This window comes from Nycticebus coucang, chromosome 15 (assembly GCF_027406575.1).
Source record: "Nycticebus coucang isolate mNycCou1 chromosome 15, mNycCou1.pri, whole genome shotgun sequence".
In the NCBI taxonomy this organism is placed as follows: domain Eukaryota; kingdom Metazoa; phylum Chordata; class Mammalia; order Primates; family Lorisidae; genus Nycticebus; species Nycticebus coucang.
Window position 1 is genome coordinate 11,319,455 of NC_069794.1, and position 14,621 is coordinate 11,334,075.

The 14,621-nt window shown below is 39.2% G+C and overlaps 1 protein-coding gene across 4 annotated transcripts in view; it reads left to right on the plus strand.

Moving 5' to 3' along the window:
- NALCN (sodium leak channel, non-selective) overlaps window positions 1-14,621 on the plus strand; it is a 334,788-nt gene that overhangs the window by 299,723 nt on the left and 20,444 nt on the right. For all 4 annotated transcript variants that reach the window (XR_008374579.1, XM_053563365.1, XM_053563366.1 and 1 more), the window contains 6 exons: window positions 4,894-5,014; window positions 5,099-5,197; window positions 12,034-12,127; window positions 12,637-12,743; window positions 12,948-13,022; window positions 13,937-14,056. Coding sequence is in view for 3 of the 4 variants with exons in the window: in XM_053563365.1 (XP_053419340.1) it covers window positions 4,894-5,014; window positions 5,099-5,197; window positions 12,034-12,127; window positions 12,637-12,743; window positions 12,948-13,022; window positions 13,937-14,056 (616 nt within the window). In the remaining variant the exon portion in view is untranslated. The remainder of the gene's footprint in view (window positions 1-4,893; window positions 5,015-5,098; window positions 5,198-12,033; window positions 12,128-12,636; window positions 12,744-12,947; window positions 13,023-13,936; window positions 14,057-14,621) is intronic.

Consider the following 14,621-nt stretch of genomic DNA (forward strand, 5'->3'; position numbering starts at 1 on the left):
CCTTTTCAATGGGACTTTGCTGCCAAGGGCTCTGGGCTGGGGAGAGGGCACCTCATGGAAAGAAGCTATGGGTGGCTTTCCAGGAGCCAGACCTGAGAATCACCCACAGCAGGAAACAGGATGCTCTTGTTCTGGGAACTCAGGGTGTACAAGGTATCCATATATATTATATATGTGCTAAACATTAACAAATACAGCGTATTAAATAAAAATTTGAAAAAAGCAAGATCAACACCTCAGGCGATGGTTGCCATTGAAAAGTAGTTTGTTACAGTTCCTAACAGGGTGGAGGACCATGGTGCCACACCATGGGAGCCACACAGAATTCTGGGGAAAAGCTATATTGCAGTTTCCACTGGAAGGAAAAGGCAAGTGGGGCTGGCTAATTGAATCATTTTAGTGAGCTAGGCGGCATAGGGGCTGTCTCTAGTTGTCTGGTACCTGGTGTGGGTGATTAGGGCAGGTGAGTCATAGCCTGGCATGTGCGAGCCTGCTAAAGGAAGTGGTCAAGGGTGTGGAGCCTGGGTTGGTGCATTTGTATTTGGAAAGCACACCCCAGGAGGAAGACATCTCCCAAGGTGGGGAGGGGACTGATGAGACAGGTGGCTAAGGTGAGGTGGCTCAGGCAAATTGCGGGATTTACAGAACGAGATGCACTCAGTACGTGCATGCAGGACAGAGGCTAAGGCATTGGTCAGCCCAGGGAATGTTTCTCAAGGACACACAAATGTGCTCCCTGGGTGTGCAACAGACGCTGCTCCAGGGACTGAGGCCCCGAGGCCAGTGGCATCACATGCAGGCCGTCTGTGAGTTACAAACATCCAATGGACGTACTACTCACGCTGACAAGTGGAGGCTATGATACGTAATGGGTAAACATACCTGCTCCAGCTTACATACACATTCAACAAACCTACAGAGCCTATCTCATTCGTAACCCCAGGACCACCTGTACCCGAGACTTGAGCCCCATTTCCTTCATTTCACCTCCATCCCATTTCATCCCAAGGGCGGCCTGAAGAGGAAACATGGGAATGAAGAGAGAAGCCAATTCTTCCTTTCCTGTAACCAGGGTTTGGGTTTGAGTAGCTGAAGACTGGACCATCATATGGGCTATGAGAACAAAGTGTGGTAAAATGGAGTTGGCTTTTGGAAAGAAACTAATCTTATGACTGAAAGTGATGGAGAAGTTTTGGGAACTCCCAGGATGCCAGAAAGGAAACTCTAACACACTAGAAGGCAGTGTTTGGAGAAAAACAAGCCTGTTACCAGCAGTACCCTCTGGCCTTCAACCTGTTCCATAAAACAGTTACATGGGATTTCAAAAATCAAAGTCAACTGAAACTTTGATTAAGGTATTAAGAAGGGGTTCAAGTTCAATGACATTTTAAAAGCATAAGATAATAAAAGGGAACCCCACGGACATCACCACAATTGCTTTTGTCCCTTATCTAGGATCTTGTGACTTGGATTAGTTGTAGTGAAATAAAGATCTTTGGTCTAATAAATGTCAACCGTAACCATGATAATGTTTAATATTTTTCTTCTTTAGTAAGCTAATCAAGAGTTAGAAGCTGAAAATATTGTAATTTAGTATTGGCTAAATTATGATTAGGAAAATAACTTATGTCTGGGAATACGCCTGGAGGAATGCTTTGATAATTATAATTAGGACAATAAATATGCACTAATTCAGGAGATAGTCTAGTTTCTATATTCTCTCTTCAAATGAATAATTTATTTTTTCTGAATCGTTCAGACTTGATGAGATAAAAGCACCTCAGTAAAAGGATTAAACATATCATGTATTATAAATATTGTGTATTTTATTTTAAGCAAAGGTCTGGAATATAGGAAAATGGCAAGCATGGAAGAAAAATCAACGAAGCATTCAAGTTTACAATAGATGTATTTATTGAGTGCTCACTATTCACCAGCTACTACGCTTGTCACTGTGATATAGCCCTGAATGAGCTATGGCCCCTACCCCATGGGAGCTTGAATTCTAGTGCAAAATAGAAAATGAAATTATGAATAATTTTAAATCATATGCAAAGGGGTTTGCTGCTACACAGACAAGCCCCTAAGTTTACCTCTAGATAACATGAACTCATCCCCAAATAATTGGAAGCTACACTGTGATACATTCTAGGCAAAAGGAGATTGAGTGCTATAGGTTGTAAAGCTCAAACATTTCGGGGTGCCAGAGTCTTGGAAGGGACCTGTGCAAAGGAGAGGTCCTGAGGCTAAGTTCCTTCGCTCTGTGGTATGTCTATCTCCAATTCCTTCAGAAAGGCACAGTGTGTAATGGCTCACACAGGAAATCACCTGACAGAAACTAAGACACTGCCAAGGAGAATGACAAGAGGAGACAGATTGGTTAACTTTTAAAAAGTGACAAATGGCAATTACATGAAAGGGGGAAGCAGTGGGAAGAAAGATCTAGGCAGAGGTTACATGTTGTAAGTTGAGGCAACTCCATTGCCAAAGGTCAAGGCTAAAGGAACGTTGGTGCATTCTGGGAGGCACACAATGGTTGTGTAGGGTACCATGTTGGACAATGTCATTCCCTGCATTTCCACATCAAAGTCACGTCTACATGGTGTCCCCACAGTCCCCAGGAGAGGAGCAGCTCTCCTTATCATGATTTTAGGGGCCTTGGAGCACTTGCCGTTGGGTGGAGAAAGATGGACCAAATTGTGAGGGTGGAATCAATGTCTTTGTTTTCTGAATTGGACTGACAACATTAAAATCTCTTAAAAATTAACCAAAAAGGATGATATTTAAACGCCTTTCCAATCCAAGGAAGGGAGACATATAAAACAACAATAATGGACTATGTTTGGAATTTAGTAAAGTCCTTTGTAGTTATAAGCAAAGTTTCAAACTTTTCAATTTTGCTAACATGAACAAAGCATAAACATCTTCTGTGATTAAAACTGACAAAGACTTATTTTTTAAAATGTGATAGATTCTTTCAACTATTTTAGTTTATAGTACTACATTTTGTTTTCCTTGGTTTAGTTAGAATATATTTAAAATATTCTAACTTCCAGAAGATGTGGATCATGAAAGTAGTTTCAGTTGTCGTAAATTCAGCTTAAAATGCACTTTTACATAAAGAAAATGGATGGGTAAGAAAATTCAACATCAGATCCAAGAACTGGCTTACTCAGTTAAAAAAAATTCTTATTCAAGCAAACTGTCACGATTGTAGAATCCTTACAACTTCTATCTATGTTAAAATATATAAAATTTAATGGAAACCTCCCAAGGAAAAATCCAAAAGAATATATTTGTTCTTTCATACATGAAAAATAAAATCCAGAATTCTAAAATATGAATTTCTGAGAGGGGGTTTTGCCCTGTATAGAAAACATCTTTACCAATCAAGCTCAATCCCTCGGGAACAGCTGTTTCATGTGTATGTTTTCTTCTTATATCCTCATGTATTTAATATTTTTAAAAATTATAAAGGTACATCTCATGATTGTCTCTATTGTTGAAAAAGCATTAAAAGATGGTAGAGGGTGGCGCCTGTGGCTCAGTGAGTAGGGCGCCGGCCCCATATGCCGAGGGTGGCGGGTTCAAACCCAGCCCCGGCCAAACTGCAACAAAAAAATAGCCGGGCGTTGTGGCGGGTGCCTGTAGTCCCAGCTGCTCGGGAGGCTGAGGCAAGAGAATCGTGTAAGCCCAAGAGTTAGAGGTTGCTGTGAGCTGTGATGCCATAGCACTCTACCGAGGGTGGTACAGTGAGACTCTGTCTCTACCAAAAAACAAAGAGAGAGAGATGGTAGAAAAGTGTTGAACTAGATTCCCCTCAGAGTGTGGCCTGTCATGAGGGTTAAATTTTGATAAAGGAGCAAGCAGGGAAGAAAAGGATCCAAATATAATTCAGAGAGGGCTGCGAGAGGCCTGCTCTAATCAGTGGCCCAGAGCTCAGTTCTTCATCAAGTTCAGGAAATGTAGTGATAGTCCATCATTTTCTAGTATGTGGTTGTTTAAATCTTTTAATTATTTAAAATTAGCCTCTAAATAAAAAGGTAGAAAAAACACTACAAGTTTCTTGTTTCACAACAAGAAATGTTAGCTAAGACCCGTGACGATTAAAGAAGAGGAAGTGGGAAAGGAGCATTTTAAAAAGTGGAAAGGATCACTTTTGTAAGCGGGAAGAAAAAAGTATACATGTGTCAGTACAACAAGAAACGAGATGTTCCTCCCCTTAGAAAATGAATAGTAGTGGGGTGAAAGTGTTTTAGGAACTAGGAATCTACTGTGGGAGCAGACACCCCACGGCACCCTGGAGACTACAAGAAGTGTCCATTGAGAGCACGCAGAGCTAATGAGAAAAAAGCCCAACCGAGAGAGCGATGTGAGATGCACAGGCTCTGCGTAGGTAACTCTTGCCATTTCAGTGACCTCTGCATGCATCACGGCTTTACAGTATGATGTTCACAGTGATGACCCAAAATGAAATAAAGTCACCAAATCTACTCTTTTTATGCTTTCTATGCTAACACAGGGAATTGCAATTGACGCCTTTAGAAAGGTTTTCAATTATAAAACTCAATAATCACATCCAAAATCCAGTGCCCCTTTGTGTAAATCTTCAAACATTGTATTTCCCCTCCTTAGTGTAATTAAGACAAGGCAGAAATGTTGCAAGACCTCCAGAGCTGGAACTAGTATTGTTTAGCCTTCTGTTTTATATCGAGACCACTCCGTCATAAATTCTAACGCATGCATGCACTGTTATGACTTAGCAAGGGAACGCCGCACAGCCTACCTTACCAATGCTAAGGGGACCATGCACCCAGCTTTGGGAAGAGCTGCAGCCATGTGCCTTATCATGCTTCTCATTGGAATTCAGCAGAACATCTCTCTGAATTGCAGGGCAAATCCTCGGAACTTTAATTTTGACAATGTGGGAAATGCTATGCTGGCATTGTTTGAAGTTCTCTCCTTGAAAGGCTGGGTGGAAGTGAGAGATGTTATTATTCATCGTGTGGGGCCGGTAAGCAAGTGCTTCAAATCCTTTGGACACCTCAAGAGCTGCTTTCGTGTGTTTGATGAATAACCATATTTTTCATGTATGCAGATCCACGGAATCTATATTCACGTTTTTGTCTTCCTGGGTTGCATGATTGGACTGACCCTCTTTGTTGGAGTAGTTATTGCTAATTTCAATGAAAATAAGGTAAGAATGCTTGGTTTGAATGCCACAGGGTTTAGTCTTTTTTAGCTGTTCACTTTGCACTATCTTTCTCACAGGAGGCATGGAGTCACACTAAACTGTAATGTGACTGGTGTAAATAACCTTTATAACTATCTTACAAGCTACCTCATTGCTGCCTTCCAGACACATTATCTAAGAGTACAATTCTCTGGCTAAGTTTATCCTTTTGGTAACAGCATCATTAATTCGCTGACACCTACAAGGCACGCCTCCTACTGTCCACGTTGAAAGGATGTGCAGTAAGTTATTACAACACAATAGCTGGAAGAGATTCACCGATTATAGGTAATATTACCTTCACAAAATGCAAATTGCGTTCTTCTTTGTAACTCAGTAAGTGAATTCAGAATTTTGGTGGGATGTGGTGAAATTTTTAAATTCTAGTTCATAGAATAAGATGATTTTCTAATTCCATATACACTACATACTTTGTGAACTCAAGAAGCCTACTCATTCATAATAGCTCTAACAACCAACACAAGGGCTCACAAACATCCATGTAGTTACCTATCCAGAAGTTTAGTGAAGAACATTTTATTAGCACCTCTTGGAGAGGTGCTTCTTCTGACTACTTCTGATATGCCGTCTCTTGTGTGAGGGTCAGTCTTTTGGAATTGTAATAATTGAAATGCATACAGTTTTTCAGCGGATACTATTTACTAAGATCTTAAATAGTCTATCAGTTTTCACAACTCTGCACTGCACAGCTGAAAAAAAATGACTTGTCTGTGGCTTGCAAGAGATAAACACTGGGGTCAGAATTCAGAATTGGTACCTATGTAGCATCAGGATCTGTGGTTCTTCTGATACAGGAATATAAAAATGTCAGCTGCCATTCTGCATCAAGCTAGATCTTCCTGCAGAGCACTGTGCTATCCCTGTGACTCACGACCAGGACGGATTCCCATGCACTTGCCTCAGAGCTCTTGGGTTTGTGTAGCTGCACGTGGGACCGTGTCATTCACTATCCCCAGGCTCAACGTGTGTGGGTAGTAGTTACACAGTCAGTGACCACCTTTGATGTGTGTCTAATGAGTATGTCATTTTGTTCAAACTTTCAAAGGGTGCAATTTGAAAATCCTCCCTTAGGGCCCCAACGCTACTAGGACACACAGAATCATGGATCCTTGGAGGTAGCAAGGACAGTCATGATCATGTCACCCAGCCTCCTATTTTACTCCCTCACACATTCATAAATGAGTTTCTTGAATCCTACAGTGTTCAGTTAATACCAAGCAGAAGCAGGAAGAAGGGTCTTTTTAGATACCTTTGAGCAGACACTGGAAATTCCTGAACAAAAGCAGAAGCTCATCAGTCAGTTAACAGGAGAATGTAAGCACTGCCCGCTCGGGGCACCACACCGGGCCCTCTGCACAGGCCCCTGATTTCAGGAGAAGTAGGGCCTAGGGCAGCTCACAATTCAGCAACTTAAATGGAGCAACATAAAATGTTCACTAACCTGTGACAAATGGTATAATTTCTCTTGAACTTAGAGGAAAAGCTGAGCTAAGCAGAGTAACCACAGGGACCCGCTTCCAACCCTGTGTTTGTGTTCTGAAGGAAGAAGTGACTTAGCCTGTTTGGGGAGTATATTATGCCAGCTCAAAGGGACTCTTAGAGAAAGGGGGAAAATACAAGAAATTACAATACAGGCATGACAAACTTGGTAAGTTAATTGGGTACAAATTTCTAAATCATGTCAACCTTTCAGTGAAGTTTTATTTTTCTGCAAGATTTTTGAGAAGGTAGCACATGAGCTGCTTGCTATATACCCACATTTTTCATTATTTGTTTATTATTTTTATTTCATCAGATTTATTTGAGCACTTACTTGCTGCCAGGCATGGCTCTTGGCCCTGAGAATGTAATGCCATACACTAAACACATAGACATTTTGCCCTCATGGAGCACACATCTGAATAGTCCAAGCCAGGGGTATATAAATAGCTTCAATAGCTTTCCAAAATATAGAGGCAACCAAGAGATGAGAAATAAGATTTGGGGGCAAAGATTTCACATTTTAGGATTATGCAATAATATGTCTTCCTTCAAAAATACAAGCCTCTCTAAAAAGTTCCAAGTCTAGGAACTGCCCGGTGCAGTAGCAGGAATTCCAGACCAGCCTGAGCAAGAACAAGACCCCATCTCTAAAAAAATATTGAAAAATTAGCAAGGCACTCTGGCCAGCGCCTTTAGTCCTAGCTACTCAGAGGCTGAGACAGGAGGATGGCTTGAACCTGGGAGTTTGAGATTGCTGTAGGCTAAGGCCATGGCACTCTAGCCTGGGGCAACAGAATAAAACTCTGTCTCAAAAGAAAAGTTTAACATCTATATTTGTAATAAGATTTTCTTACGATGTCCCTACCAGGCAATGTAGGCTTTTTTATTTTAAAATATTGCCGGGGTCCACATGTTTTGGTTGTATATTTTGCTTTTGAACATTTTAGACCAAAGTTATAAGTATGCCCTTCACCCAGAATGTGCATTGTACCTGTAAGGTATGTACTAACCCAAACCCTGCTGCCCCTCCCTCCTATTTCATTCCCATTGAATTTTGCTTCCCTATGTGCACATCAGTTGATCAACAAGTTCCAATTTAGTACTGATTTGTGAACATTGATTTTGTAACCTGAGACTTTGCTGAATTAATTTATCTATTCCAGGAGTTTCTTGGTTTAATCTTTGGGATTTTCTAGATATAAGATTATCCCATCAACAAAGAGAAATAATTTGACCTCTACTTTCCCCATTTGGATACCCTTTATTTCCTTCTCTTGCCTGATTACTCTGGCAAGGACTTCAGAACTATGTTGAAGAGAAGTGGTGATAGTGGGCAACCTTGTTTGATTCCAGTTCTAAGCCAGAATGCTTTCCATTTTTTCCTGTTCAATATGATGCTGGCTGTGTATTTGTCATATATGGCCTTTATAATTTTGAGATAAGTCCCATTTGTGCCTATTTTGGTAAGCATTCTTATCATAAAAGACTACTAAATTTTGCTGAATGCTTTTTCTGTGTCTATTGAAAGGATTGTGTGGGTTTTTTTCTATGTGTTTATGTTTATTAATAGATTTATGTATGTAGAACCATCTTTGCATCTCTGGGATGAAGCCCATTTGGTCGTGATGAATTTTTTTAATGTACAGCTGAATTTGCAAAGACTTACTGAGAATTTTTGCATCTATATTCCTAAGGTATATGTATTTATACTTTCCTTTTTTAGTTGTGTCCTTTCCTGGCTTTGGTGTCAAGGTGATTCTGGCTTTATAGAATGAATTAGGGAAGATTTCTGCCTTCTTAATGCTAAGGAATAATTTTTGCAATGTAGGTACACACTTTTCTTTGTAGGTTTGGTAAATTTCATATGTGAAATCATCTAGTCTGGTACTTACTTTTGTTGGGAATGTTTTTATTTCTGCTTCAAACTTCATGCTTGATATTAGTCTGCTGAGGAGTTCTTTATCTTCCTGACTAAACCTAGGAAGGTTGTATATTTCCAAGAATTTGTCCATTTCCTCTGCATCTTCAAGTTTATGAGCATACAGACTTTTATAGTATTCGGAGATGATATTTTGTATTTCCATGACATAAGTTGTGATTTCCCCTTTTTCATTTTTAATTGAGCTTATTTGAGTCCTTAATGAACTTCATTTGCCAATAATAAACTTTCAGGTCTTTTATATACACATTTATCAATAATCTGATGATACCATACTTATTATGTTTTTGGATCCTTTAAGATTCACCTTTCCAAAATATCTTGTTTTATATAACAAATGAATAGTATTAATATCTACAGTGTCTGGAAAACAAATATTTGTTCTCAATTAGTGAGAAAAGTGGTTTAATAGTATTAATATTAGAGAAAATAATTTTAAAGAAATGTCATTATTAGGAATGAAAGATGTAATTAAATGAAGACAGAAGAAACCAATTAATAGAAAGGTATAGACCTTCTCAATCTCAAAATATACAAAGTAAAAATTATCCAAGTTAAAAAAGAATATTGCAAATCCAAAATCATAGTGAAATATATTAACATATTTCTCTAAGAAACTAATAAATCAGACAAGAATAAAAGAAAATATGAGATTTGATACACATATAGCAAGCACATCTGAATTAATGAACATACAAGAACTCCAATCCCAAGAACTTGAGATTATTCATTGTTTTAAAATGTATCCTCCAGAAGGACATAAAATAACAATTACCAACAAGTTCATAATGTACAAAATATGTTCTCTGACCATAATTTTAAAAAGAGAGAAAAAAACCTTGCAATTTGGAAATATTAAGATACCATTCTCAGTAATTTGAGTTAAAAAAGAAATTATGGTAGAAATCACAAAACATTTAGAGAATGAATCATTTTAAAATATCGTGTATAAAAACTCACAAAGTATAGATGAATCAGTAACTAGAGAGAAATTTATCACTTTAAGTGTATATATTAGAGAATCAGGTTAAATATTACTATGTCAAATATCAAAATCAGATATTGATATTGAGAATGAGAAAGTAGAAGGAAGAAAGTAACAAAGATTAAGACAGAAATTAATGATAAAGAAAGTGAGGAGGGTGGCGCCTGTGGCTCAGTGAGTAGGGCGCCGGCCCCATATACCGAGGGTGGCGGGTTCAAGCCCAGCCCCAGCCAAACTGCAACCAAAAAATAGCCGGGCGTTGTGGCGGGCGCCTGTAGTCCCAGCCGCTCGGGAGGCTGAGGCAGGAGAATCACTGAAGCCCAAGAGCTAGAGGTTGCCGTGAGTCCTGTGACATCATGGCACTCTACTGAAGGCAGTAAAGTGAGACTCTGTCTCTACAAAAAAAAAAAAAAAAGTGAGGAAACTTGTGTAGTTTCTATACAGCTCGAGAATAACAAAATTCAAACCAAATTTTCCACCATGTAAACATCTGTATTTGAATTTCAGATAAGCAGAAAATAATTGTTTTGCTCTCCTAACTATTTTTAATTATACATAATTACTATATGTATTTATTGGGTACAGTGTGATATTTCAATACGTGGAGGTATATATATGATGTGTAACAATCAAAACAGAGTAATTAGCATATTTATTGCCTCATTTATCATTCCTTTGTATTAGGTACAATCAAAATCTTCTTTTCTAGCCATTTGAAAATATACAACTAATTGTTGTTGATTACAGTCACCCTCTAGTGCTGTGGAACACTAGAACTTATTCCTTTTATCTAGTTGTACATTTGTACCCATTAATCAGCCTCTGGCGATACCCTTGTTCCTTCTACCCTTTCCTACCTCTGGTAAACATTTACTTTTGACTCTGCAGTAGTTACAGATTTCATAACATGAGTCACAAAGCAAAATCTATAAGCATTAAAATTAAAAAGGCACAATAAGGAAAATTAAAATAAAGCCAAAACTAAGAGAAAATATTTGCAGCTCACATAATTGACAAAATACATGTATCCAAAACATATAAAGAATTAAAAAGTAAATGTCAAAATATAAAAATGAGCAAAGATTGTGAATAGGCAATTCACAGAGGAAGACCTGGGAATCACCATTTGTGCACATACAAATGTTTCAAATCATTAGTATTAAAACTATATTAGGTGCATTTCATCTAAGGGGTCAAATTAAAATGTCTGATAACATCAAGTGTTGTCAAGAATATAAGGAAAGGGGGACACATATATTACTGATGAAAATTTATTTTTGGTTATTGCTCTTTGGATAGCAACTTGGCAACATCTGGTAAATATAAAGATGCTTAAATTCTTCACCAATTCTTCTAGAGATTTAGAAAGGGGAAATTCTCATAGATGTCCACTGAGACAGTATATATATTACAGCATTGTATAGAGGCCATAAAGCTGATATGAAAAACTTTGATATATTTGTACTGTGGACTGTGTGAGCCATTAAAATGAACAAATTAGACCTAGTAATCTAGTTTGTATAGAAAACGTACTGTTCAATGAGGACAAAGATGAACTGCATAAATAAATACATATTGGATACCATTTATATGAATTTTAAAAATTCAAAACAAATTCTTGTGTTTTTATTTATACGTAAACACAGAAGTCTGAAACACAGTGAGGAGGATATACCCTAAGGACAGTGGTAGCTCTGGGGAAGCAAAGGGACAATGGGAGTAGGGGTGGGGTCATTTTCTAGTTTCTTAAATTATATTTCTACCTTTATAACACTAATCAAATAAAATACCATGCAGTACAATGCAATACAATATAATAGAATTGTGTGCATTTTAATCAAGTACTCTATTATACAAAATATGTGATCCCATTAAGCCAGTTATCACAGCACTAATTTCTTACAAAGGCAAATTCTGCTTCTAGGTACCTCTTAAAAATAGTTTTGTGATTGCACATATCATAATTTTTTTCTGAAAAAAGAAGACAAAAATTCTCCAACCAGAAGCAGCAGCACTGACAAGCTATAATTTTGCTGCTGTGAAATGAAACCGCTATTAGTATCCCTTTCCAAAAATGTAATTATGTAAAAAACCCTTTTAAATTTCTCTCAAATCTGAATATTACACATCTTCAAAGCTACAAATGGAAGGCAGCTGAATTCTCTCTGCAACACAGGGCATCATTTTGGAAACTCCTCCCAAGGCTGACTTTGGGCATCCTGAGAGAGTATTTCTCTAACCACCACGGTGGGAAAACGCCCTTGTTGCAAACCCTCACAGCAGCACTGTTTGTGTCAGCACCCCATCTGTGATGTTCCTGGTGAGAGCTGTGACAAAGGGCCTTTTCCCTGTTGCTTTCTTTTGTCTGTTAAGGGGACAGCTTTGCTGACCGTCGATCAGAGAAGATGGGAGGACCTGAAGAGCCGACTGAAGATCGCACAGCCTCTTCATCTCCCGCCTCGCCCGGGTACCCAAGATGCTCCAGTTTTATTCATGTTGGGCCTGAGTGTGCATGATTCCCCAGGAGTCTCAGATTTAAATTAAAATAATAATCGTGAGGCCACTGGGAGGTTGTGCATAAGTTAACATAGAAACAGGCTCCAAACCACAGATCTCTCTGTAAGGCCATTAAAATCAACCACCCAAAGGCTGTGCTTCAGTGCTCTCAGACTAAGCCTTAATGAAAAAAAAAATGAATTTTTAAATAAAATCTATTTGTGCTTGCCTTTTAAAAATATAAGTGAAAGGTATTAAACTGACAGAAATTGAATGATGCGCTTCCCCTTCTGATCCAAGCGGCGTCATGCACTGTCATTTTAAACATTCTGAGCCGGCCGTTCCTGCAAAACATCTCACAAGAGATGGATGGTAGGGGCAGAAGAACGTAATGGTTTGATGAGCAGTAAAGAAAATGAAAGACAAGAAAGTAAAGGTGACCCAGATCTAAAGTGCCCTGGTCTCAACTTTCTTTTCCAGACAATGATGGTTTCAGAGCTAAGATGTACGACATCACCCAGCACCCGTTCTTCAAGAGAACAATCGCCTTACTGGTCCTGGCCCAGTCAGTGCTGCTCTCGGTCAAGGTACTTGCTTTCACCCCACGACTCTGGGAATGAATTTCTGTAGGCATCGGTACCTCCAAGTATATGGTAAACTGCTCCACCCATTCATAGTCTATGTTCTCAAATGTCAATAGTTAAGATTCAGGGCAAAGTGGGCAGAAGAAGAGAGAAAGTCTGTGTGTGTGTCTGGCAGATGTACAGACCCATGTGCTGTTTCTGTTGCAGTGGGACGTCGAGGACCCAGTGACAGTACCTTTGGCAACAATGTCGGTTGTGTTCACCTTCATCTTTGTTCTCGAGGTATGATAATGTGTTCACCTTCATCTTTGTTCTCGAGGTATGATAATGTGTTCACCTTCATCTTTCTCCTCCAGGGGGAGCCATGCACAATTTTAAAGTAATTTGGTGTCTCTCTTTGATGCCATTTACTCTCAGCTATGAGCTCCATTGCCTTTGAGGGTTTTTTTGGGGGGGGGGGAATGGGTAGCGTGCTCTTAGGGTATTTCCCTCTTAGCCTGTTCTGCTGAATTTGAACAAGGACCTCAGCTTTTCCTTGAGATTTTTCTTAACTGCAGAAATGCCACTGTCAATCGTGTCTGAACGTTGGCGTGTCTAGTTATGTCAGTTCAGATATCTAGAGGGAACAGCATGGGCCACTGTAATTCAGGGTTGCAAATGACAACGCGCTGGCGAAGCGAATGGGCTCCGACAAGATTATTTTAATATGTGGTTCCTCTAATATCAATTTCCAGGGCAATCTTCTTTGAAATACAAGCAGATTCTCATTTTGCCCTAGACTGGTTGATGTTTCCAAAAAATCTATGGTCTTGTACTTAAGGAAGAAAAACGACCTGCTCTCAGAACTAGTCAGGGAGTATAGAGAACACAGATTTGTAACTTAGCTTTAAAAATAACGTCATATATCTTTGGTAATAAACTCTTCTACATTGTTTAAAATTATTCTTTAAGAAGAGAATACAGACATGAGGTGTAAAAGGAAACCTCAAAAGGCACTAAAGGATTTGTCTCTTTTTAACTGAAAACATAATCATAATGGAATAAAATAATTTAGAATTTTCTTCATTTGACAAAGAATACATACACATCACACACCTCCAGTTAGTGCATTGCCCATAGGTGCTGAGCACTGACTCCCGCCCATAGGTGCTGAGCACTGACTCCCGCTGTTTATTTTCCTCATTAATTTTCCCCAGGTTACAATGAAGATCATCGCAATGTCACCTGCCGGCTTCTGGCAAAGCAGAAGAAACCGATACGATCTGCTGGTCACGTCGCTTGGCGTCGTGTGGGTGGTGCTTCACTTTGCTCTCCTGGTGAGCTCGGGAGCAAACTTCATTGCAGTTGATAATTTCCGTTTAGTTCAGTTCAGCTCAGCCCTGTTTCCAGTGTCGTTACACTGCGTGCCACCCTGCACTCAGATATAAAATGAACCTCTTGAAAGCCCAACTTTGACCATGATGGCCCTGGGACACACTTGCATCTGTGTGTACATAAGCCCACACTCTGGACATGAGCCATACCTGGCCCTCCAAGCCCGAAAGTGTGCAAAAAAGAGAAGGAGTTTAAATAATTTGAGCTTAACTCGAAAATGTACCAAATGAGAAAATGAGGGAGAGAGGGAGAGAGAGAAACGAAAACAGAGACTCGGGGACCTGTCTCCATTCACACATCAAGCTAGTACCAGAAGACTCAGGCCCCGCTTCCTGCGCTGAAGCATAGCATCATTGCACTTTCATTATAATGGATATTTCACAACATAATTCTCAGGTACTTCCACTGCTTTATTTTCTACTAGATATTTAGCTGCCATTTCTCTAAAGGACATCATTCCCTACCTCCAGGCCTATGTTCTTACTATTTTGCTTAAGATAGCCTGGC